At 51.4% G+C, this 22,276-nt stretch overlaps 5 protein-coding genes across 5 annotated transcripts; 4 read left to right on the plus strand and 1 right to left on the minus strand.

Annotated features, from left to right (window-relative positions):
• Positions 1 to 34: 34 nt before the first annotated feature.
• C8Q71DRAFT_727767 (uncharacterized protein) lies at positions 35 to 1,590 on the minus strand (the record flags this gene model as incomplete). Its single annotated transcript, XM_047921893.1, has 4 exons — positions 35 to 474; positions 677 to 869; positions 917 to 1,224; positions 1,269 to 1,590. 4 exons carry the CDS (start codon positions 1,588 to 1,590, stop codon positions 35 to 37), a joined length of 1,263 nt encoding a protein of 420 aa, XP_047773371.1.
• A 6,973-nt stretch (positions 1,591 to 8,563) lies between these two features.
• C8Q71DRAFT_727768 (uncharacterized protein) lies at positions 8,564 to 9,949 on the plus strand (the record flags this gene model as incomplete). Its single annotated transcript, XM_047921894.1, has 7 exons — positions 8,564 to 8,668; positions 8,879 to 8,928; positions 9,116 to 9,272; positions 9,434 to 9,650; positions 9,727 to 9,758; positions 9,799 to 9,814; positions 9,852 to 9,949. The coding sequence occupies 7 exons, from the start codon at positions 8,564 to 8,566 to the stop codon at positions 9,947 to 9,949; spliced, it is 675 nt and encodes a 224-aa protein (XP_047773372.1).
• A 4,187-nt stretch (positions 9,950 to 14,136) lies between these two features.
• Positions 14,137 to 15,212, plus strand: C8Q71DRAFT_727769 (uncharacterized protein; the record flags this gene model as incomplete). The annotated part of the gene is made up of 3 exons (XM_047921895.1): positions 14,137 to 14,245; positions 14,525 to 14,704; positions 14,917 to 15,212. 3 exons carry the CDS (start codon positions 14,137 to 14,139, stop codon positions 15,210 to 15,212), a joined length of 585 nt encoding a protein of 194 aa, XP_047773373.1.
• A 1,358-nt stretch (positions 15,213 to 16,570) lies between these two features.
• C8Q71DRAFT_679184 (uncharacterized protein) lies at positions 16,571 to 16,787 on the plus strand (the record flags this gene model as incomplete). The annotated part of the gene is made up of 2 exons (XM_047919737.1): positions 16,571 to 16,643; positions 16,708 to 16,787. Coding segments are annotated over 2 exons (153 nt in total), but the record flags the coding sequence as incomplete, so codon positions are not given.
• A 1,994-nt stretch (positions 16,788 to 18,781) lies between these two features.
• On the plus strand, positions 18,782 to 21,450 carry C8Q71DRAFT_862866 (uncharacterized protein; the record flags this gene model as incomplete). Its single annotated transcript, XM_047928083.1, has 10 exons — positions 18,782 to 18,974; positions 19,035 to 19,256; positions 19,311 to 19,394; positions 19,444 to 19,529; positions 19,590 to 19,865; positions 19,927 to 20,280; positions 20,330 to 20,572; positions 20,638 to 20,790; positions 20,847 to 20,935; positions 21,123 to 21,450. The coding sequence occupies 10 exons, from the start codon at positions 18,782 to 18,784 to the stop codon at positions 21,448 to 21,450; spliced, it is 2,028 nt and encodes a 675-aa protein (XP_047773375.1).
• Positions 21,451 to 22,276: the final 826 nt, after the last annotated feature.

A 22,276-nucleotide genomic window follows, 5' to 3' on the forward strand; every position in this document is an offset into this window, starting at 1 on the left:
CATAACATACATGCTTGATACGTTCCAATCCACTCTAGTCAGCTCGTCCCTTCCCTTTGCGAGCACGGCGCGTCAAGACATGCGCCCAGTCAAGCATTGACCGAACAGCACCAGGAGGCATTCCAGCCTGATCGGTGAACAAGGACGGTTCGAAATTCTCGAAGTCGACCGTGTAACGGAACCCCAGCTCCGCAAGACGTTGCGTGTACTGCGGGTAGTTATGATCGGGGCGTGTCTCATTGAGCTCTGAAAGCAGGGTGGTGGTGGTCGGGAAAACGACCGAATCGTCGCTCGGGTCTGAGAGACGATCGCCTACATCATGGCTGGCCGGAGCTGCCGCAGGTAAGGACGATGTGCTTGACTCGGTGGCAGGCACAGTGCGCCGCTCCTTCCGTGCGCGTTCAATGGATCGCCGCTTTGAGTTGATCGTATCGTACTCGCGGCCTTCCGGCGGTGTGTTGAGTGACGCGTTTCCTTCAGACTGACGGGACATTAGCAATTACTTAGGCAGGACACCGGCAGCAAAGGCTTATGATCTCGTGGGCCCACCAGGTGAGCTCCTTCATGTTTATGTCTTCGTGAACGAGAGTACGTGGATTGATGTGGCACCATCGGTTCGGCTTGTCGCTATTGATACAGTGCGGATCGTGGCAACGTAAGTGTTCCCTGAGCTCACGCAGTGCGGCTAGGTGCTCCGACGCCTCCGACGCCTCATCAGACGAGTCACTACTCTCCGACGCCTCACGCTTGCGCTTGCTACCCTTCTTGCCCTTCTTCTTGCCCTTCTTCTTGCTGCTCTTCTTTCCACCGTCTTTCTTCTTCGTGCCTTTGCTGGAATCCGGATGCGAGCGATTGTCGTGTTCAGCCGTCTATCACTACATGTCAATTTGGCACTTCGCAAAGGTGAGCTGCTTACCAAATTGTATATCACGAGGTCCCGCTTCTTCCGCGCCCTCGAGTTTGTACTGATATACTCGTCGAACGCTTCCCGCATGTTGAAGGTATTAGCAAGGATCTTGAAGTCGCCCGAGCTGCGAGCACCAGCGGCGTCTATCCTGAATCCGAGGTTGACCGGACCGTCTATCAGCCCCATGCGTGCCCTGAGACGGTCAATGAAGTCCGTCCAGGATATGTCGCTGTCGACTGTCATAGTGTCACGGAGGTACGGTGGGCTGCCGGATGCGGTGTCGAGCGGAACAGATACGCGGATCGATTGCGCTGAGCCTTGAGTGAGCATGACAATGTAAATGATGGTGAACACGACGCACCTGGCGGCCTGCGCGGCCCACTGACAGGCGATGGTACTCGCTCTTCAAGTTGACTCGGACCCGCCACCAAATCTGCTGCTTGTATCTGGGTGACGCCGACTGGTGGTTGGCCACTGATGGTCCGCCACCAAGCTGCGAAGGGATACCGTGCATCCAAGACGGCAGGAGGAATCTGAGAGCCATAGTCAAGTGACGGTACAGGCGGAGGTGACGAAGCTAGAGCCTGCTGTAAGGCTTCAGGAGGAACGTCGGTCTCATGCAGCCAGGACTCGTCACCGAATGGGTTGTACTCGGCGGGCCCAGAGCCGTTGTCGTCGTCCATGGCAGGCAAGTCGACGTACCTCAGTGTGCCCTGCAGCTTTAAATATTCCTCAAAGTTGGTGCCATTGTGTATGTGCTTGATCGGGGACCTTGGTTGTCGTCGCGTCCGAGTGGGAGCATCTGAGGCCAGCCCTGAGCCAAGCAAGGGCGGAATGAGCCATAGACGTGTTTTATCAAATATATTGGAACGCGTCTGGGACACAGCTCACGGGATCGCGCCGAGCAGGTCGTATCATGTCGCTTGCGAGGACCGCGTCGTCGTGCTCAAGTTCCGGGCACAGCTGTGCAGTGGGGCAGAAGAGCGGGGCGATGGCGCGAGCGCCGCTTTCTCCAACTTCCCGAAGGGCGGGGCTCTTAGTCAGCATATGTTGCGCGCGTTTGGGACTGTCCAACGTTCTGAAAATAGCTGTAATACTGACTCAACATGGATACATTTTTGAATCAAGTTAATACAGAAAAAAATACATTAATGAATCAAAATAGAGTCACTTTAACTGACAAAGATGCACGAACAACTCAGAGCAACCTGAAGCAAAGCCGGCTCATTCCGTACTAGGGCCGCCTTTTCCAGTCTTTCAGCTGTTGTCTGCTCGTTACCTGATGGTGCTTGCTTTGCCTTCCACTCCCACATTGCTGCCTCGACAAGCCTCTTCTTGATCTGGCGTCGCTTACGTGAGCAGGCCGTTCCCAGGCAGGCTTGGAGCCTTTTGTACTCCTGCCACAGTGCCTCTAGCCTGTCCTTCTCCGCATGCACTGCAATGCGGTCAATGACTGAGATGCTCGTACCCCTGTTGTTCGTGTGGATGGGACCAATAGCCTCTTCTATCTCATCCCACATTTCGTCGAGTGTCTGATATTTTTGCCTGGCGCTCCGGCCGGGCATCAAACTTCTGGTATTCATCGGTCGCATTAAGCTCCTTGTTGGAGAACTCGGGCGCATGAAAGCCGTTCACCTATCAACATTGTGAGCTATCCAGCAGCAATTGACAAATTGGGTAATAGCTACCCCAGTGATGGGCTCGGGACAGGAGTGACCTTTGTCTTGTTGCTGATCATCATAGACAACGCACCATGGCTTAGATGTGCCAGGTCTGCGGTAGACATAACATTGATGTTCGCTTGGAACGCAGGCTGCTTTGCCCAGTTGAGTTCCTCCTGTGAGACCTGCGCCTCACGTATTCAAACACCAACAAGATCCTTCCCAGCCGTCTCTTGGACGTAGTGTTTGCGCTGTTGTGAATGTGAGCATCACAACAGTTATCAATGCTGTACACTGAGCGAACCAGCGTATTGCTACCCAGATCATGTCCCATGGCATCCTTGGCAAAACTCTCCCCAAAGGTCTCCAGCATGTCTTCAGCAAAGCCATGTCGAAAGTTGTATAGCCGTGCGTCCTCTGTGGACAAATTAGTCAATGTGGGCGTACTACACAGTATGACTTACTGAAGCCACACTGTTTAGCGATCCTGGCAAACAGCTCTTGCATGACCCTTTACATATCAGAGGATGTGCCTTGAATTCAGGATGAATGGGTATTTCTGCCGCTTGATTGGCACAGATGGCATGCCATGTATCATGGTACAGCATGCCTGGCATCAATAGGTTCAGGATGACCAGAAGGGGGGTGTCAAACATAACGTTCTTGGGCAACGTAACCGAATGCAGTGTGATGATGATCCTGTCACAACATTAGTGATGTCCAGATTGTCTAGCCGACTCAGACATGCCTCTTCCCCTTGCCGATGCTATGACCCTTCAGTACGTCGACATACAGCTCAATCGTCCAAGCCATGTGTCCAACCCGCATGATGTGGTGAATATCCTGCTGCTAGTCAGAGTCAAATAATGAGCTACGGACGCCAGCAACTCACTCCGACTTTCATGTAAAACCCAAGTCTCACGGACTCGGCGTATGTAGCACAGATTGACCCTATTCTTAACCCACACGTAAAGCATAACGTCCATGCGAGGTCGGCCTGGTTCACCTGTACTTGCTGGGGAGTGGGCCATGTCTGGCAATACGATCCCTTCAGTTTGAAATCTCAGAGCAAGCAGGCAACATGTCTAGTAGTGTCACATCTGTAACACTACCTCCTCAGCTCCAGACATTCAATCTTACATATCTCTCACTCTGGATTTTGACTTGTGCATGCCTTGATAACCCCACTATTCTTCTTCATGATTGAACTTACACATCCAGGCTTCCCTACAGACATGGTACCATCTACATACCAACAACTATTGAGCCCATCATCCATCATTTAATCTACATGGGTCCACAGAATTGTGAGTTCAAATGCCTTGCCTATGGCTAGAACATTGCTTTGGTAATCATTTCTCACTCCTCACTGCATATATGATCTATAATCTCTGTTTTGAGTGCTTCACAATTTTGGTCCTCAGTCCATTTTATAATCTGTGCCTGTGATGCTGTTGGGTGCATGGTAGCTGACAAGTATTATCCAAAATGAATTACATGATTGTAATAAAGGCACAAGTGAGTCACTCATATATCTAGCAGCATTCATTGCAAATAGTCACTCCATTCCAGCAGATGCTATTGCTGATTGGTGTCATGAACAGTTATGATGGTGTCACATGTAAAATCACATTTTAGAGGGTGCATAGGCATGCCAACATGGTGTCAGAACAGTTGAGTTGCATATGATTGCCCCTTAGGCTCAGGCATATAGTTTCATTATTTAAGTGTATGCCTGACATATCTAGCGTACAGGGAGGTTGACGTATGATGTGTTTATCAGTCACTGATTCCTACAGTAAAATCAACAATTAATGGCTTTCATATGTATGTTGTGACCAACCATTATGATCAAACAGATGTCATAAGAGAACTGCCCAGTGTGAGTGATGATGTCAATAAACATATTCTCTTAATTTCTCTGCCATCTTTGAGTTCCAGTCTGTCATATTTCTGCTTAAATTGTAGACAGCTGATTACAAAATCAATCACCCTGTCAGGCTGTCAATAGGGACATGAATCTCAGTGACAAAGATCTCTGAGCTATTCAAAGTGGTAAGAGGTTGTGAAACCCCTGATAATGCTTGGTGACATGGTTACCAAAATGGAGTATACCATTATAACTTAGTAATTGATTAGTATAATCATCATTTACCAAGCACACAACAGCAATTATATCAGTACTGAAGGATCCTATGATAACTGGAATGAGCAGGAACACAGTAGAGATTGGGAGATTGGGAAATAGTCACAATAATAGTCCAGATAGTATATGCATTGTTAAGTGCTTCAAAGCATTGAAATGTCAGTGTGCAAATATATTGGTAATAGTACAACAAAAGCATGCAATGATGACAAGTGAAATTCTGACAGAAAAGATAGACAGACATAGAATACACATTAAAAACATTCAACAGATGTAGCCACTTGCTAATGGAAAAACAATGTGGTTTCCTTGCTTGAGCTCCAAGGTCATCTGCCTCAGGAACATGTATTTGTGACTTCCCCTACTGAGCCAGTGTTCTCATTGAATCTCTACCCATCAATTCTTTTTTGATTTTGAGTGATGGCATGCACATTGGCATAAAGTACACAATGCTGAGTGACCCTTTATGCGGTGATATAGGCATAGGTTGGACAGAATAGGAATGTGGAGATGTATTCTGGTGGTAGTACCTATATAGTATTGATCCAACATGTAAGTATGCTTCATTTTGCCTGGTACAACACAGATAGCTGCTGGAATCCCTGTAGTGAAGTCAGTGAACACTCAATGGTTTTCATTGGATGCTACATAGAGGTGTTGCCACAACAAAAAATGTGGGCAGCATGAAGTTGTTGACAAGTTTCAACTTATTGATATTGGTACAGCACTATATAGCCATTGTCAGTCATTTCAACCAATATTTTATCAGAAATCACATGAGCAGCACTGTAGTAGCCATCTTGAATATTGGATTGGGCTGCAAACACAAATGCAGTCATATGACTTGCACAGAAGCTATCACTGTTGTGAAGCAACACCACAAAGATTGTCAAGCCCTAATTTTGTAATGATCATTGAGCTCAGATCAACTAGCAAACCACCAACTCACAGGGAAATCCTTCTGCCCAATATAGTAGCCAGATACTTTGATGGAATGTCTGTGAGTATTTTATTTGGTTATATGAATCAGATAAGTGGGAGAGAAACCAAATTTAGTCAGAAGTCCCTCGAGCTACATGGTAAAGTGATACCCAAGATCAGATCTATGATATGACACATACCATTGTGGATTTTTGGGGTATTTTTGATTTTATCATGGCCATGGAAGAGCAGTAACACTCAAAAGGGCAGTTTTGACGAGTGTCATTGCTATCCTGCATAGATATTATCTAAGGAACCTCATGAACTGTATGTTTAATGAAAGTTGCCCTGGATCCAATCTCCCAGTTTTGCATTTTGATTCAGCAGTCTAGCAATGATACAACTTCACTATCCAGTGGGTCTAAAAATGTGGATATGCTGTGTTATTTATTTGAACAAAGTAAAGAAAACCATGACAACTTGTGCACTTTTTGTTTTGCATATTGTGGCATGAGTAATGGACACTACAGCAAACTGATACCCATTATAGAGTCTATAGTATGAGGACTACTAGCATGAATATTTCGAGGTCTTTTGGATTCATTTCAACTTGTGGCTGGGCTGAGAATGGTGAATCCTATTAAGGACAATTACTTTTTGCAGCAGTTTGCAACAGAGTCTGGGAGACTACACTGCAAGATGACTTGTTGACAGGTCAAAATTTTGACCTGTCAACGAGTGAATCTCGCATGGCATGGGCGCTTATTGAGCACTTATTGCACAATGTAAACTGAATCATTACAAGCCTTCAAAGCACACATCAGTAACAAATGATACAAGCATACTATACCCTCCTGAAAGCCCTTCATTCAGAGGATATATTGTGTGAATGCTATGCATATACAATGGCTAGTGAAGCCACAAAATGCAAAAGAAAAAAACTCACATGTGCCTCTGCATCTACAAGGGTGGGGCTTATATCAGAAACAGCAGCAAGTAGATTGTAATGTACACTACAGGACACAAAGATGCTCCAAATAGCAGGTCTCAGGTGCTTATAGGCATACAATTGCATTCTTCAAGATCATTTACCAGGCACAAAGGACCACAAGCATGTCACTGAGGCATTTGTGTGATTTCTTATTTTGTAAATTGTGCCCTGTGTACTGAACTGCATGAGAAGGTAAGACTAGCAATAGACTCTATAGTATGAGGGCTATAAGGCATAATATTTTGAAGATTTTACGGATTTTATTGGCCTATAGTAGCACAGTAACCATGCTACTAATGGTCTTGCAGCTGAATTTTAAACTCAGCCCAAACATCGGCAGGCCTGCCTTAACAGGGCAAGGAAAAGGGCTTATCAGCCAATCGGCATCTCTCCCCTGCCGCACGGAGTTGCATCCGCCTGGAAATTCCAGGTGGATGCAACTCCGAACGGCACACGGGCGCTTAATGGGCGCTTAGTAAGCGATGCAAGCCTTTTACTTCTCTTAAACTAGCTTGTACAGATCTAAACAAATGCGGAGAAATCAGTGAATATTATCAAAAGCATAGACAATGAATTGAAAGGCTCCAATTGAGAAGGAAGACTCTATTTCATGTTACACCTTCAATACATTTACATTGGTTGCTGTATCATCGGCCCAGTGCTTACAGAAGCAATACATTAGGCTCTAGTCACTGTCTGTGTAGCACACATACTCCCACAGATGCTAAGCATGTATCATACATGCAGTGTTTAGTCAGAGGCGCCCAGATGAGGTCTATAAGTGTGCTGTTCTGTGTATTGCCATAAGTAGTAGGCAACCTGCCCAATAAGGAAACCATAGCTGATACAGGGCAAATGGGCTTGTTATGAGCTTGTAAAAATGTGCAAAATCCTGATAATATAATAAGAAGCTAAACAGGTACAGTTGGTCATCATCAATGACACAGGTCAGTGATAGACATGACACACAAGCAATAATATGCTCACTAGTGTTCAAATTGCCCAATATTGCTCATCTTTGCTGTATCACAGAAGCAACTGACACATACAAAGTCATTCAACTGCATGAGGTCACTGTCCTGATGATTCAGTGAGTATCTGGAGCAGACACAGGTGCTTTGACTTATGCAAAGGCACATGTAGACTTTTTTGTTTTGCGCTTTCCAGCCCAACCAGCCACTGTAAGTGCTTAGGAATATTACTGTATACTCTTTGAACAAATGGCTATCAGATGGGCATACTATGTCTACTATGATTACTTACTAATTGACTGTATACAGTGTGAGCGCTGGCAGGCCGCAGCAGCCAGCCAGCCTGTAAGTCACATGATGAAAGCCACCAGTTGCCATATTGGGCGCCACTGGAAGGTGTTTCATGGGCCCTCACCCCAGGACAGAGCAGCCAGCCACAGCATTTATTTGTATCTGTTGGTGCAAGTCGCGTCATCTGGGAGTTTCAAATTTTAGGTCCCACTAATGGACATTAGTATCAGTTACTTATCTTTGCTTATCTGGGCCTCAAAAAGTCACGTGGACTCCTTCCAAATCGGGCGCCACTGTAAGGCGTTTCATCCCCTCCAGTCATTGATGAACAAGGAGTGTTGTGGCTAGCCTGAGGCAAGGCTACAAAAGTATACTACAGGAGCACAAAGAGCACTGTAGTAAAGGAGGACTTACAACAGATCTCTTAAGAACTGAGAGGGAAGACTCAGAGGCGTAAGACGAGAGGAGAGACCGTTACATTCTAGGGCGTATCCAGCCCGGTATATATACACATGAGAGAGCCATCACATGATCGTACAGTAAGCGTAACAGCGTAGAGTCATAACGGAGCGATATGGTGCAATGAGCGAATACACAAGGATGAGGCGATATTGCACCATGAATGGAATGTCATGGAAAGGACTGGAACAGTGATGTGCTCAATGATGCAATACGATGCAATCAAGGAATGTGCTGGAACATGATGGAAAGCGGTGGAATGTTCCATCAGGGTCTAGATCTAATCATGTGCTACAGGTCTGGATCAAATCCGAAAAGAATGTACGTAATATGTAGCATAGTAGAACATAAGTCCATAACGGGTAAGGATAAGTCCTATCCCGTGTGATAACACCTAAAACAGTTGAAGTTCAACAGTCATAAGAACGATTCCTTCGTACCTCAGGGATCGTAATGCGCATTGAGAACAAGTCACCGTGTGCGAGAATCGATCAACCATACCCATATAGCGTCACCGGTTTTCATGTATAGGTGCTCCTTGAGAATTTGCAGCTCGGACTTCCCAAAGCCTTCTTGACTGGGTGTGTGGCGCTCCATTCCGAGCTCCCTTTGAATAGATGTGATGTGCTGACGTGATTGAGCGGTTGACACTCTGATTGTGCACACCAAAAACATGAGCCTTACCCGAGTGAGTTGAGCATATACCCTCCTGACAGCACTTCACCACCCTGAGGATGATAGGTAAAGACCTATGTATCCGTTAATCAGGATATATGCGCAGAATGACACAATCAAGGCATACCAAGTACACGAGCACATCCTTCCACTGGCGCAGTGTATCAAAAGAGACATTGTTTTGCCCTCTGCGGATGCGTTGCAAATTGGGATTGGTGAATTTAGCCCGGAGAGACAGAAAATATTCCAGGTAGACTGTGTTATGATCAATACGCGCCACAGTCCCACTGCTTCGTGATATGACATACCGCTGATGTCCTCTCTCTGCCAGATATTGTCCAGGGAGATGCCATGCTTCAGCTCAACAAACTCCTCAAACATCCTTTTAACAGCTACCCTTTGCTTCTTCAGGCTCATGCACGCAGGGTCAAAGGTCGCAGATATGGCCGACATTTCTGCAGCCCATCGTTGAGCCGCTTCGTTGTCTTTAATGTTACCGAGCCAGGACGACGGCATGTTCGGTCGGCACAAAAGACGTTGGCTTGTGTCTGTAGAGTGGCACAATCAAGGTCAAGAATAACAGCTGTGAGTGGGCACGCACGTAATGGTCGCGGTCAAGAAAATAGTTGTGAGCCGTGCAACCACCGCGCAGCGGAAAGCCAATGATGATGATGATGAATTCTGCATTTATTAACCGCCACAAGCAAACAAACGTGCTAAGACGCGGCGACTGCCGGTGCGTACAATAGTGGGCATTATAATGCGCCACTTGCAAGCCAGTAGTCATGTCAGGTAAGTATAGTCGTAGTCTAGTAACGTTTGTATGTAGTAGTTGACGGGCTACGGGGCGCATTCAATGCGGTCAGGGGAGTTTGTGTGTGGGCGGGTATGCGCGATGCGCGCGGTAATCAACCGATTCGTCCATAGGGTTCATGTAGCATGTTCAATAAATTAGCATGTGGTGAAAGAAAGAAACAGAGAGGGGGAAATGTGGCCGCCGGGTTGGGTCCTGTCGGTGTCTTCTCCCGAAGTCGCAAGTCGGGATTGCACCCTCGGTGCACGTGGTTGTCGAGTCTGGTATGGATAGAGGGGGGTACGGGTGGTGGCGCCGTGCAGCGTCCGCCACCGGTTAGTCCTGCGGCGGGTCCGGGTCATCCTCCTCTTCGTCGTCGCTCTCTTCTTCGGCTTCTTCTTCTTCTTCGTCACGATCTGGTTCGTCCTCTGCTCCCCACTCAACGTCGCACGTTTGTCGTGGGGTGCCCGTCTTGGTCATCGCTCCGCTCGCGTCTAGGAACACTGCGAGTGCTGTTATCCCTTCCGTCGTTCCGAGGATCGACGGGAGGTCGATGGTGGGGCTGATGTCGCGGAGAAGGTGTCGGTGTGTTTCGTACTGGGGACACTCCTGTAGGATGTGTCGTCTCGTCTGGTAAGGTTCTCCGCAGGGGCAGTCTGCTGACTCAGAGGGTACGAATGAGCGGTAGTACTCCCCTGTGAATCCGTGTCCTGTCCTGCACTGGAAGACCCGGCCGAACACTTCCCTCGGGAGCTTGAGGAAGTGTTTGCGTGGCTTCATCTGCGGTGGCAGTCGATTCGCGCTTGCAAATCGGCCTGTGGGTGCGGTTTTTGTCCAGTCCGCAACCCACTTGTCTCTCGCCTGTGCTTTTGCTCGGCTTAGGGCGTTAGCCCTCGTCGCTCTGCTGTGGCCTGCGTCCAGGTCCGTTGCGTCTTTGGCTAGTCTGTCGGCAGCTTTGTTTCCGATGATCCCTTGGTGCCCCGGGGTCCATGCAATCTCAACAGATCGCGCTGGGTCGGCATCAAGGAACGCGATGATCGCTTCGCGGAAGACTCGTGAGTGGCCTTGACTAGGGCCGGCTTTCGCTTCGAAGATGGAGATGATGGCGGAGGTGTTGTCGGTGAAGAAGTGGAGGTGTTGGATGGCTGGGTTGTTCTGAGACACGTAGGTAGTCGCATCCGTGGCTGCAAAGCGTAGGCCCGCCATCTCGGCGTCGTACACCTCGGATTTAGGCGACATGGCTATCCTCCTGCCGAATAGCATGTGCTCCATGCTTATCGCTAGGAACCCTGCTCCCACTTTCTGCACTCCTCGCGGTTCCTGTAGGGATCCGTCCGAGTAGAGCATCAGGTGGTTCGGTAGGTGGTTGATCTGACTTATCTTTTGGTTGTGTTCTGCGGCAGCTGCTTTCTTTGCTTCCGGGTTCTCCTTCGCCACTCCTTTCGGCGCTGGTGATATGGTGAGTCGTCCGTTGTAGTCTCGTATGGTCTTCTTCCATGGCGGGACGCACAACGGTGTTATGCGTTCATCCATGGGGTCGGACTTGAGTGCGAGGCGGTGTAGTCGGGTTGTTGCCGGGGGAGTTCGGCGGCGAGCGGTGATGCGGCGGTGGGTGGTGCGGGGCGGTGCAGGGGTGGCGGTGTTAGGTACCCGCCATCCCTCCGGGAGTCTGCCTAGGATGGGGTTGAATGCGCTCAGTTTGTTCAGCCTTACGGCTGCTCTCGCGCTCGTGAGATCGAGGTGCTCGCGGACTGGTAAGATCGCTGCTTCAATCTCCATTGCGACAATGGGTGTTACGGAACGGTTAGTCCTTTCACATCTCATCAGTACGATCAGCATCATTCGTATCATCCTCATCACCCCGGACGGTGATTATCTATCTCGGGCGGCCATCTGTAGCCGTGGCCCGCCATCTGTACCATACGCTACCGGACACTGCCCCAGTGATCTGCTTACGTATCTCTCCGCGCTGATCGCACTATCTCTTGTATTTAAACTTGTTGTACAGTAGCGGTCGAACTTCACGTTTGACCTGGTTAACTCTTGAATCCTATCTCCTTCGCTTGCCCACTTCCCCTACGCCCTAGCGGCAGGTGACGACCAAGCTCGGATAGGCCCGACCGACCAGGAGCCTTTGAGGAAGCCAGCACAGCTAGTCCTCTCGAACGCCCCGACGGATCCAGACTCTAGACGAGAGTAAGCCCTTGTTAAAGGCAGCGTCTTCAGTAGAAGTTTGTTCTCGTATTGGCTATCGCCTTCATCATTGTCCCGCTCCTACCCGTCGCGTAACATTAGGTCGAACGTACCCTCTGCCACCATTCCTCTGGTGTAGCTATCCCATCTCAAGACCTCGAGCGTCATTCCGCTATCCAATTGCTTAGGGTGAACAACGCCGCTCGACGATAGGTCGATAGTTTCGCCAAGGTGGATACCTCGGACCTTCGCCAAATCGAACCCAGTATCTACGGACTGCCTGCGCTAAAAGGCACTCTCCTCTGGGATCCTACCCTCCGAGTATTCTACATCGACCACGAACCCTCTCCCCTTGGGATCCGCCCACGGCAGGACGAGAAGAACGAGTGGCACTGGTACCACTTCCACAAGGACGTTCCGCAGAAAGATTACCCATCCCTCACTGCAGCTGTCCTCGACGAACTCCGGTTTGCTAAAGCCAAAGCGAACCTTCCGAAGCCCGAACCGAAAGCGACCGCATCGCTCCTCCAATCAATCTCCCAACAGTCTAAGGAGATTGAAGCCGACGAGTCCGACGAATCCGACGAACCCGAGATCCCTGTGACCTCTGGATCAGCACCCCAGAACGTGGTTGAGCAGGCGCAGCATCAGACCCACACCGAAACCGACATCAGCCCCGAGATTGATTGATATCTGAACCCCGAGATGACGGAATCAGTGTAACCGCCTCCCTACGGTTACTACAGTACATTACTATTACATTGGACATTACCGCTGTCCTGAGCCAAAAGTGTTTGGCTCAAGGAACATGCACAGAGAATAGCCTAGACTCAAGCCCCAAGGTTCCTGGATCAGCGAGAGCCCCAGTTTCTAGGAGACACAGCCACATGGACCCCGATTACCAAGCACTCTAGGTTTGCACCCCAAACTCAAGGACTGACTCATGCTGTACAAATGGCTGACTCACACGGTGCAATGGCTGACTCATGCTGGTTGATGGATGACTCACACTGTGTTATGGCTGACTCATGCTGTGAAACAGATGACTCATGCTGTGAAATGGATGACTCAAGCTGTGCAGATGGATGACTCAGGCTATGTATCCTTGATTGACTCAGGCTGTGTATTGGATGACTATGGGTTTGTCAGCTCATGTAATTAGTATTAGATCAGCCTGTTCCCCATGTATATAAGGACTCACGGCGCAGGGAGCAGGCAAGCAAGTACGTAGGAGAGCAATCCCCCCGGCAACTCGTGCCCCCTTATTGCCCACCTCACTGAGTAGTTTGCAAGCTGCTCCCTAGCCAAGCAATTTAGTATCGGTAGCCCAAAGTCAACGTGTGACTGTAAGCTTCTGCTAAGTGCTACACTAGTGCTCTTGTTTGGGTAAGCTGTGATCCATAACCAGCAACTTCATTCTCGTCTAGCCACGCTCGTCTCTCAAGTCCAAGATCAGCCTCACATCAAGAATACTCGCCACGCTCGCCTATTGTCCCAAGATCATTTGAGCAGTCAACCTGCTTGTAGTAAGTACTAACTGTGCCTACTGATCTATCTTTGCAGAACACTATAGTATCTCTTGTGTGTTTCCCCTCCACAATGAACAACTGTGATAGCCCGGTATTACTGCCATACCCGGTGAACCGCAGCAGAAACCATTTCTGACCTGACACCAGTGGAGCCCACCGCGAGCATCAGGAAAACCCTGTTTTACTGAAATAGTCTTCAGCTAACATATGTGCATGCCAGCCAACATTTGTAAACATTAGGGCTCTTCTTGCTACACTAGTGACCGGCTCTGACTATCAATGGCTGACTGAAGTAACGCAAAGTGCCACTTGCATAAACTGATGCATCAGGAAAAAAACATATACTATGTGACACAATGCAGTCAATATTGCAGCCATTGGGGCATTGCATACTCCCCTCTACATTGTGACTCATTGCATGGCTGGTTACAACCATTGCAGTCTGTTGCACACCCATTGCAGTCTGTTGCATTCTGCCAAGTCTCTGTTGTACCATATGGTCAACTGTTGCTTGATTGTACTGTAGACCTGTTGTACCACATATCACATTATTGACAATGTATGTGACTGTACAATACATTCACTCAACGGCATTCACCATGACCAAACACAAACACAAATCAGAACTAGACGTCAAAATGAGTGTATTGGTTACTAATGAACAAGTTATATACTCGAAGCTACAGTACGGGATGACTACAATACACAGTAAGTCGCGCGAGGCATGAGGGAGGCGGGAAAGGTGGAGGCGGGAAAGGTGGAGGCGGGCACAACAGGCATGAGCCCCTCTTCAAATGCGCGGTACCACGAGTCCGCACGCTACCGCGGTTGGCTGTGTCTACGCACTGAAGTGCTGGGATGTTGAAGGGACGATACATTACCCATACACATCTTCTTGCTGCGGACTCCATCGGGTTGAGAGCGCATGGATGGAGGCGGGAAAGACAGCGAAGCGAGCATGAGGGAGTGAACTGATAAGCGGGGAAGCTAGTACGCACCAGTTCGATGTGTGGGAGGTGAAGTTAAAAGATTTTACGAGCCCACGGGCAATATCCCGCCTCGGAACGAGAGGCACCGAGCGGGCAGGGCAACTGCCCCACACGCAACGATGGCCGGTGAACGGACGCCTCTCGCGGAAGTCATCAGGAAACTGTGCAATCTCTGATGGTATGTGTGTCTGAGAGCCGGTCTTCAGAGGCGTCAGGACACTTCAGGCATCCTGCCTTATCAGATCATTTCAGTCGACCTCAGACAGCACCAGATAGCACAGTAGCATCAGACAATAGCTACATCGAAATTGGCACAAACCTCACTAGTCACGAAAGGGTCGAAAAGGCGATATATTTGAAAATTACAGTCATTATGTTACATCTCTACAGCACACAAATGGGGTGTGTTTGCACGCGGTCTCATCGGGCTTGCACACTTTATCTCGTGTACCCTCTCCATCCACACCTGTGCTATCCCGTTCACTCCCCACGCTCGCGCGCATCAGTGCCAGTCGCTGACCACCCTGGGCATGTCGAGGTTATGGCGTGTGTCGCAGAACGGGTGGTCTACAGACAAGTTTCGCGCGCTCAGGGTCCACATCCGGGCGGAAGGCACACAGCATGCGGAACGTCCCATGCCGGAAGTCGAACGTGTGCTCGCTGAGGTCGAGGAGCGGCGGTGGTAGAGTTATGCCTCATCAAAACGGTTGTGCAGGCGGAAGCCAGGGCGCTGCAGGGCGGGTCGGACTCGGAGGGACGTGGGCGGCGAAGGGCGAAGGAGCTTACCATGTGCATGAGTCGACCGTACTCCTGCACGCACGCTTTTTGCACGACACGTTCGCCCAGCCAGGGAGACGGCACGGCCGAGCTCGGCCTCTGCGCTGATCAGGGGAGCAAGTGAGATAACAAGAGTGCGGAGGGCGAACATACCGGCTTGTGGTTAGCATTGAGAATTATGCTGCGAGGAAGTTACAACCTACATTACATTGGGCTGCCATTTGTACCCGTAGCCACCCTTGCCGTTGTCGTCCTGTTTTAAGCTTACGAGGATGGCACAGCGCAGGTGAGGACGCACATGGCCTCGCGGCACTGTCGCTGCACGAGCACGAGCACGCGCATCTTCGGGGTGCCCAGAGCGTGCATTGCCGCGGAGCGAAGGGACTTGCTCAGCACCACGAGCCCGTCTGCGACCCGCGAGAAAGGGATGTGTTCAAAAGGGAGAAGGACAGGGTCGAGCGAGTGGTGATCGGGTAGACGGCGGGAGAATGTATAAATAAGTGGGTGAACGCGCAAGCAATCGGAGATGTGTGGGTGAGCGACGAAGGGAACAAAGAGCGAGTGAACATACGTGCAGGAAGACAAGCGATGGGCGGGTAGCCTCGTGAGCAAGCGCGATCGAGTGAATGAGCGGGCAGGGGTGTGCACAAGGCGTGCAAGTGAACTACTAAAGAATGACTCGAAGTGTAAGAGGTATGGTCCGAAGGAACACTCACCTGAGCTATTGCTCCTATCCCCATCTTCCACTTCTGTGTTGCCCTCGCTTTCCCGTCGCATTTGGTGTGTACTCACCGCGTGGTGTTGAACGTTGAACGTTGAACGTCGACGTCAACGTGGAGGAGGAGGAGGAGGAGGAGGAGGAACGGTTGAAGTGCTAACAGTAAGCGCCTCTGCCACGACACGCCACACGTGCCGGCGCTTGCCGCTCTTCCACTGCCAGCAAGGCTCTTGAAGTTGTTACCCTAACCGTCGTGTGTACCCCTAGTAGCCTCTGCCTCATCGTCTCTCATTCTCTTGCACACTCACTTCCTCACCCCTGATCTCTATGGCGTACAAGGGGCGCCTCTCCGACAGCATTTGAAATGGCCCGGGCGCCCGCTGTGCGCCCCAGATTGCGTGGCACGCAGCCGCAACGAACCCCAGTGATGCCAGAATTGGAGGCTCACGAAGGATTCCCGGAGGCTTGCGAAGGAAGGGCGACCGGAGCAAATGAACATCTCAGTGAGTGCCCTCCGTATGTCACCTCAACCTGATCCGACAACCAGGCCCGCGCTGCAACAAGCGCTTCAACCGGCCGAGCAGCCTGAATATTTGCGTCAACACCCACACCGGCGCAAAGGGTACGCACCCTTCTCGATGACGTCTAGACGCACCTCAATGCTGAAATTGAGTGTTGCGCCACAGCGTTTGTGTGCAGCTATCCGGGGTGCAACCGCACTAGCTTCAACGTCAACTCGAACATGTGTCGGTACTATCGGAACCACCTCACCTCCCACTGGCGTGATGCTGTCGCGCGGCTGATGTCGACGCCCGTGTCTAAGTATGCTCGCCCACCCATGCCCCTCGCCCCCGACTGGTACCCTTCACCAGTACCCGTACCCGCCGCAACCCGCGAGACCTGCAGACAACCCGTACCCCCCCCTCCCCCGGGCGTCCGGTGGCGTGGGAGCGAGCCGCCTCGCGGAGGCGGCTCGCTCCCACGCCACACGCTCTCGCCGGACGAGTGACTCAGCGTCGGCATGGACAGCGTTGTGGGTCCCCGAGTCTGAGGGGTGTTGAAGGAGTAGTGCATTTCAGGGGTACGGGCAACCCGTGAGGGTCACGGGTACGGGTACCGCCGGGTAGGGGTACGGGTAGCCAGATCCGGACCCGCGGACCCGCCAGTCCCGGGCCGGCGCGACTTGCTTGGCGCCAGACGCGCTGGTTCGAACGGCCGTGGGAACCGCACCACCGCCCGAGCGCCCGAACACGTCGAGCGCGTGCCTCTGCGCTCGACTCTCGCGTCGCTCCTCCACCCTCGCACTCGACCCCTCCAGCCCCGCGTCAAGAAGGGTGCACCAGCGCGAAGTCGACGGCGAGGCAGTGCGCAAACCTTCCGCGCGCCTCGCCGCCTCCCGGCCTTTGCAGACCACCGCCGATCCCGCGCTCAACGCGAAGAAAGGCGACGCGACGCGCAGGAAACCGCTGCAAGGCCGCGCCGCCAGCTCGGCACCATAGGTCTGCGCGCTCGCGTCTCAAACGCGAGCAGCGCAGCACCAACCGCGTCCGGTCAGCCGGAGATACCGCCAGCGACGCCGCAAGAGCGTCGCCGGGTACTCTCCGAGGGATGAGGCGAGAGAGGAGAGGCCAAGCGCGGCTGAGAACGCGCACGTAAGGTACGTCCTCACCACCGCGTCTCAAACACATCCAAAGATGTGAGCTGACGCGTCAGACTGCCCGCCGCGCAGGCGACACACACGGCGACCACGAGCGGGCTGAGCAAATGCCCCACGCGCAACGATGGCCGACGAATGGATGCCGCACACGCAAGGTTGCACGCGAGCAAACAGTGGCGGCGGGTATGGGTGGGGGCGAGAGAGACAGAGAGAGCAGGCCAGCAGAGCAGAGCAGACGGGCAGGTGAGTACTAATTCACTTGCTCTCCCTCACTCGTCGCGTCGCGTTCTTGCTCCAAGGAACGCAGTTCGCCCGGCTGGTCGACACGTCAAGGCTCAAACCCCTCAGCCGTTAAGTCGAGCTGCGCGATCTTCTGCGCATCTCGCAGCTGCCCGGCTTCCGCGCCGCACACGCCCACGACACGCACAACGACCGGCAGTGGGCAGGGCAAATGCCCCACACAACAACGGCCGACGAGCGGACGCCGCGCGTGCAGCACAGGCTGCACGCTCCCGTGGTACACACGGCAATCAGCAGCGGGCAGGGCATGCCTGCCCACTGCTCGCTTGCGATCGTCTGCATACGTGCCCGCACGCGATTACCCGCGTCCTTGCACGCTCGCCCACCATCACTCACCTCCTCGCCCGCTCGACCCGTCGCCAGTACCCGTGCCCGCACCAACCCGCGAGACCCGCGGACGACCCGCACCCGCTGGGCGGGTACCTGACCCCCGCGGGTACGGGTACGGGTACGGGTAAGCCCCCGGACACCCGGGGGCTTACCCGTGCAATTCACTATGAAGGAGTGCAACCCATTCGGGCGTCGACAAGCTAAGGCGAAAATGGGTGCAACGGGACCGAGAACTCTTGCCTACGACCGCACGATGAGAGATAGAAGCAGGATAGAATGTTGGTTTGACTCGGTACATGTCTTGTATGCTCTTAGAATGACATATTATATATTTGTCGGATTTGGCGCTTACTTCGGCGGTACATATTGAACCGTGGGTAATCCCGTGATTATCTCAACTGGTCTCCGTTTCATTTTGCGGTGAGTATCATCTCACCTTAACACTATTGCCCTGGTCAAATCGTACAACCCAAATGGACAGACATATGACCCGATCCGCTGCCTCAAAACAAGCAGAGAATCCTGCAGGCCAGCGAAGCACAGCCTTGAAGGGTACCAAGGACAAGCAGAAAGTGGTAAATACGGCTGCAACATCGTCTGCCGCAGCTAAGAAGAAAAGTCAGAAGGCTCAGGAGAAGCAGAGGGAGAAGGAGGAACAAACAGATAGTACGTGCCCTTGTCTACTCCGACACACACTAATCAACTTCACTTTGCTGTGTGTGTCAGAGATACGCAAGAGAAAATCAAAGATGATGGAGGAAGATGAAGCATCGCATGATGAAGAGGACATAAGGCCCCAGAAGAAGAAGAAGTCGCGCTCGCGCAACGACAACGCACAGGAGGACGACGAGCCTGCCAATGACACGGCGCAAGGCAACAAGGTAGCTGACGTGGTGATGCAAGACCAGACGGCTGACAGCGAGGGCGAGCAGTCCAAGAAGCCACGGCGTATGTGATTCATATACATTGGCACATGAAACTCACAACACCACGCTGCTCTAGCTATGCCAAAGCGGAAGTACGGCCAACATGCAAAACCTGCACCTACGCTAGACGCGGACGAGGAGGACCTGGCACGAACATTGGGTAAGTCCTTTGGCCATCGTGCATACATCAAACTATGACCACCTGCTAGGCGGCGGACGAAAAGAACAGGACGCTCGGGCTCCTCCGAGCAAGTCGGTCAACACCCCCTCACGAGCGACAGATGCGGCTGCAAGGGTTCGCACCCTGTTCCGTAATTTGCTCTTGGTGACATGACTCATAGTGACGTTCACGAAGAAGCAGGACAAGGGTAAGAATCGCGCCAACAACAACTCGGATGACGAGCGTAGCAAATCCCCGGCCGCCAGCGACGATAGTCGCAAGAATTCTGACAAGGCCAAGCGCACGGCTGCACGCCCACATGACAAACCATCCGATGACTCAGATCAGGACAACAGCAGCAAGGATGATGATCAAGAGGAAGGAGAGGCGTATGAAGACGACAGAGATGAGGAGGATGAAGAGGAGACAGACCACGCAGAAGAGGGACAGAGCGACGACGATGGGATGATCGTCAGTGTCAATCATCTCTGCAATCATATTGAATGATGCAGACATCTCTCACACTTTACAGGTCTTGTCTGACTCCAGGCGCAAGGGCAAGGGTGCTCGTCCCAAGGCGTATCGCACCGGTGGGGCCAAGGGCGCGCGCCTCAGGGTGTCAGACTTGCCAACATGGCTTGTTCCACTTTTCCATGCAGCACAAGATGCGCTGCGCCTCCGCACCGCTCTGAAGTCCGCCTGGACGAAGGAGCCGTCAGTCGTCTCCAAGCGGCTGCCCAGCGTGGATGATCTCATCAAGGCGAGCGTTCAAGATGCATATGAGAAAGGCGACAAGAAGGTGCGGGATTCCTGGAGGATGTTGCAGGATCGGAAGGGCAAGGACAACAGCCAGAGAGAGCGTCATAGGCAGGACATGCACAAACTGGTAAGCAAACAGATCTTCTGATGCGTTGGCATGAGCTGATATAGCGGAGATCGTGCGCGCGTTATCTCAAACTCGAAACGAGCTCAAGGGGAAGGCGTCCCAGGTGATCCAGAAGGCTTACGACCTGAGCCCTCACCTATACTCTCTTGATGACAGGAGGCCAATTGCGTTGTGGCTGATCGGCAAGGTCAGCGTGAAGATGGGCGATCGAACGGCTTTGCTTCCTCGTTTCATCTTCGGGGAGATAGAACACAACCTTGGGAAGGAACAGGGCTCGTCCGTGGAGAAGAGTGTGAGTACAATGCCTTAGCTATACTACGGAAGGAAGCACTGATCATGAATTACATCATGAGCAAGTACAACCGCTTGCTACCTTTCAGGCACCCGGCAATCCAAGAGCTGATCTACCTGTACTGGGGGCCCGCCAAACGTGAGGGTGCGTGCATCAAGGCGGCGATGGTAGACTTCAAGAAGGTGCCTCTGAACCTCATCGCACTAGTGTGCACCGCCGTAAGCCCTATTCCAATCCACGCACAAAACCAACTGACGTCATTGCACTTGTGTAGATAGAGGGAGCATTGGCTGACGTCGCCGCGCAGGTGGAAGAAGACAACGAAGTGAACCTGAAATTTGCAAACTCGGTCTACGCCAAGAAGTAAGTCAGCTTACCTTGTGGTATCTATACTAAATGTTGGGCGCAATTCAAGATGGGACAGCCTGATGAGTGCACTGGAGTACATGAATAACAAGCCGTACCTTCAGGAGACGCAGTCACTAATCTGGTCGTATATAAGGTAACTTCTCGCAATCAATATGGCTTGGTTTGCTCACTAGGGACGTAGGTCGAAGATGCAAGGGGACGAGGATGGTGATATGGACGCTGTGGAGGAGAACCAGGAGGAGGAAGAAGATGGGGAACGTGTGGGCGGTGCGGCTATCGACCTCGACCAGCTGAACGTCACCTTGCCAGCCGTGGCATCAGGCAGCAAGGCAAAGACTCCTGCGGCGTCCAAGACTGCAGCTGGATCATCGAAGGATGCAGCGAACGCAGAGAGTGGACCGTCACGTCCGTCGCGATCGAAGTCCGGCGCGAAGAAGGCCCAGGAGAGTTTGGGGGAGCAAACTTCCAGCAGCGAGCGTGAGGTCGATGAACTCGGCAATGAGTGGTAAGTCAGTCAGTGTCCAGTGGTTTCTTTGTATCTCACTGCGAGAGGTACATCACCAAGATGTCGTAGTTGTCCTGTCGCATCAAGGCCGTGAACATCATCAACTTTGTCTGTTTCGCGTGGCAGGAGCAGTAGAATCGGCCCATTTCCAAGGCGAGTGTTTCTATGCCCATACCACCTCTATCTACACTTACTCATACGACAATCCTGCAGCTACTATATCTATCATCCTCTGTACTACTACACATCAGACGTGCGTGCCTGCTACGTATCCCACTCCCCCTCTACTACTATTTGCCTGTCTCAGCCGTGGTCGTCATCCCGGCGCCGTCTGACCTCGAGTCTATGCCTATCTGTTGATCGTGCTATACCAGTAGTTATGTGTCTGTATATGTTGTACAACAACCCGCACTGCTAATATTTATGATGTGATCTGGTACATGTGCATAAGTGGACATCAGCAGACTTAATTCTGTACATAACTGTACTTCAGCACGCCCACTGAAGTACATATTGTAGGTGAAATAAGGGCAACTAAAGACCAAAATGACAACACAATTAAGACTGAATAAGACACAAGATGTCTTTATTGCGTACATTAGTGCTCTTATGCATAATATCGAAGACACAATAAGACGGGGACTTGTCTTAAGTGCCATGTTTTGGTCTTATGTAACATTTTATGTCTTTTGTGTCCTATACGTTCCTAAGATGTCTTGTAGATGACCTCTGATGAGACCTTATGTAGGCACGGTTTTTCCTGATGAGGGGGACCATTATCACTTGAAACCATACTATAACTGTAAGGGTTTACTGGTAACAGTACATCA

The sequence above is a fragment of the Rhodofomes roseus genome (assembly GCF_022264815.1).
Source record: "Rhodofomes roseus strain CIRM-BRFM 1785 chromosome Unknown C8Q71scaffold_34, whole genome shotgun sequence".
NCBI classification, from domain to species: domain Eukaryota; kingdom Fungi; phylum Basidiomycota; class Agaricomycetes; order Polyporales; family Fomitopsidaceae; genus Rhodofomes; species Rhodofomes roseus.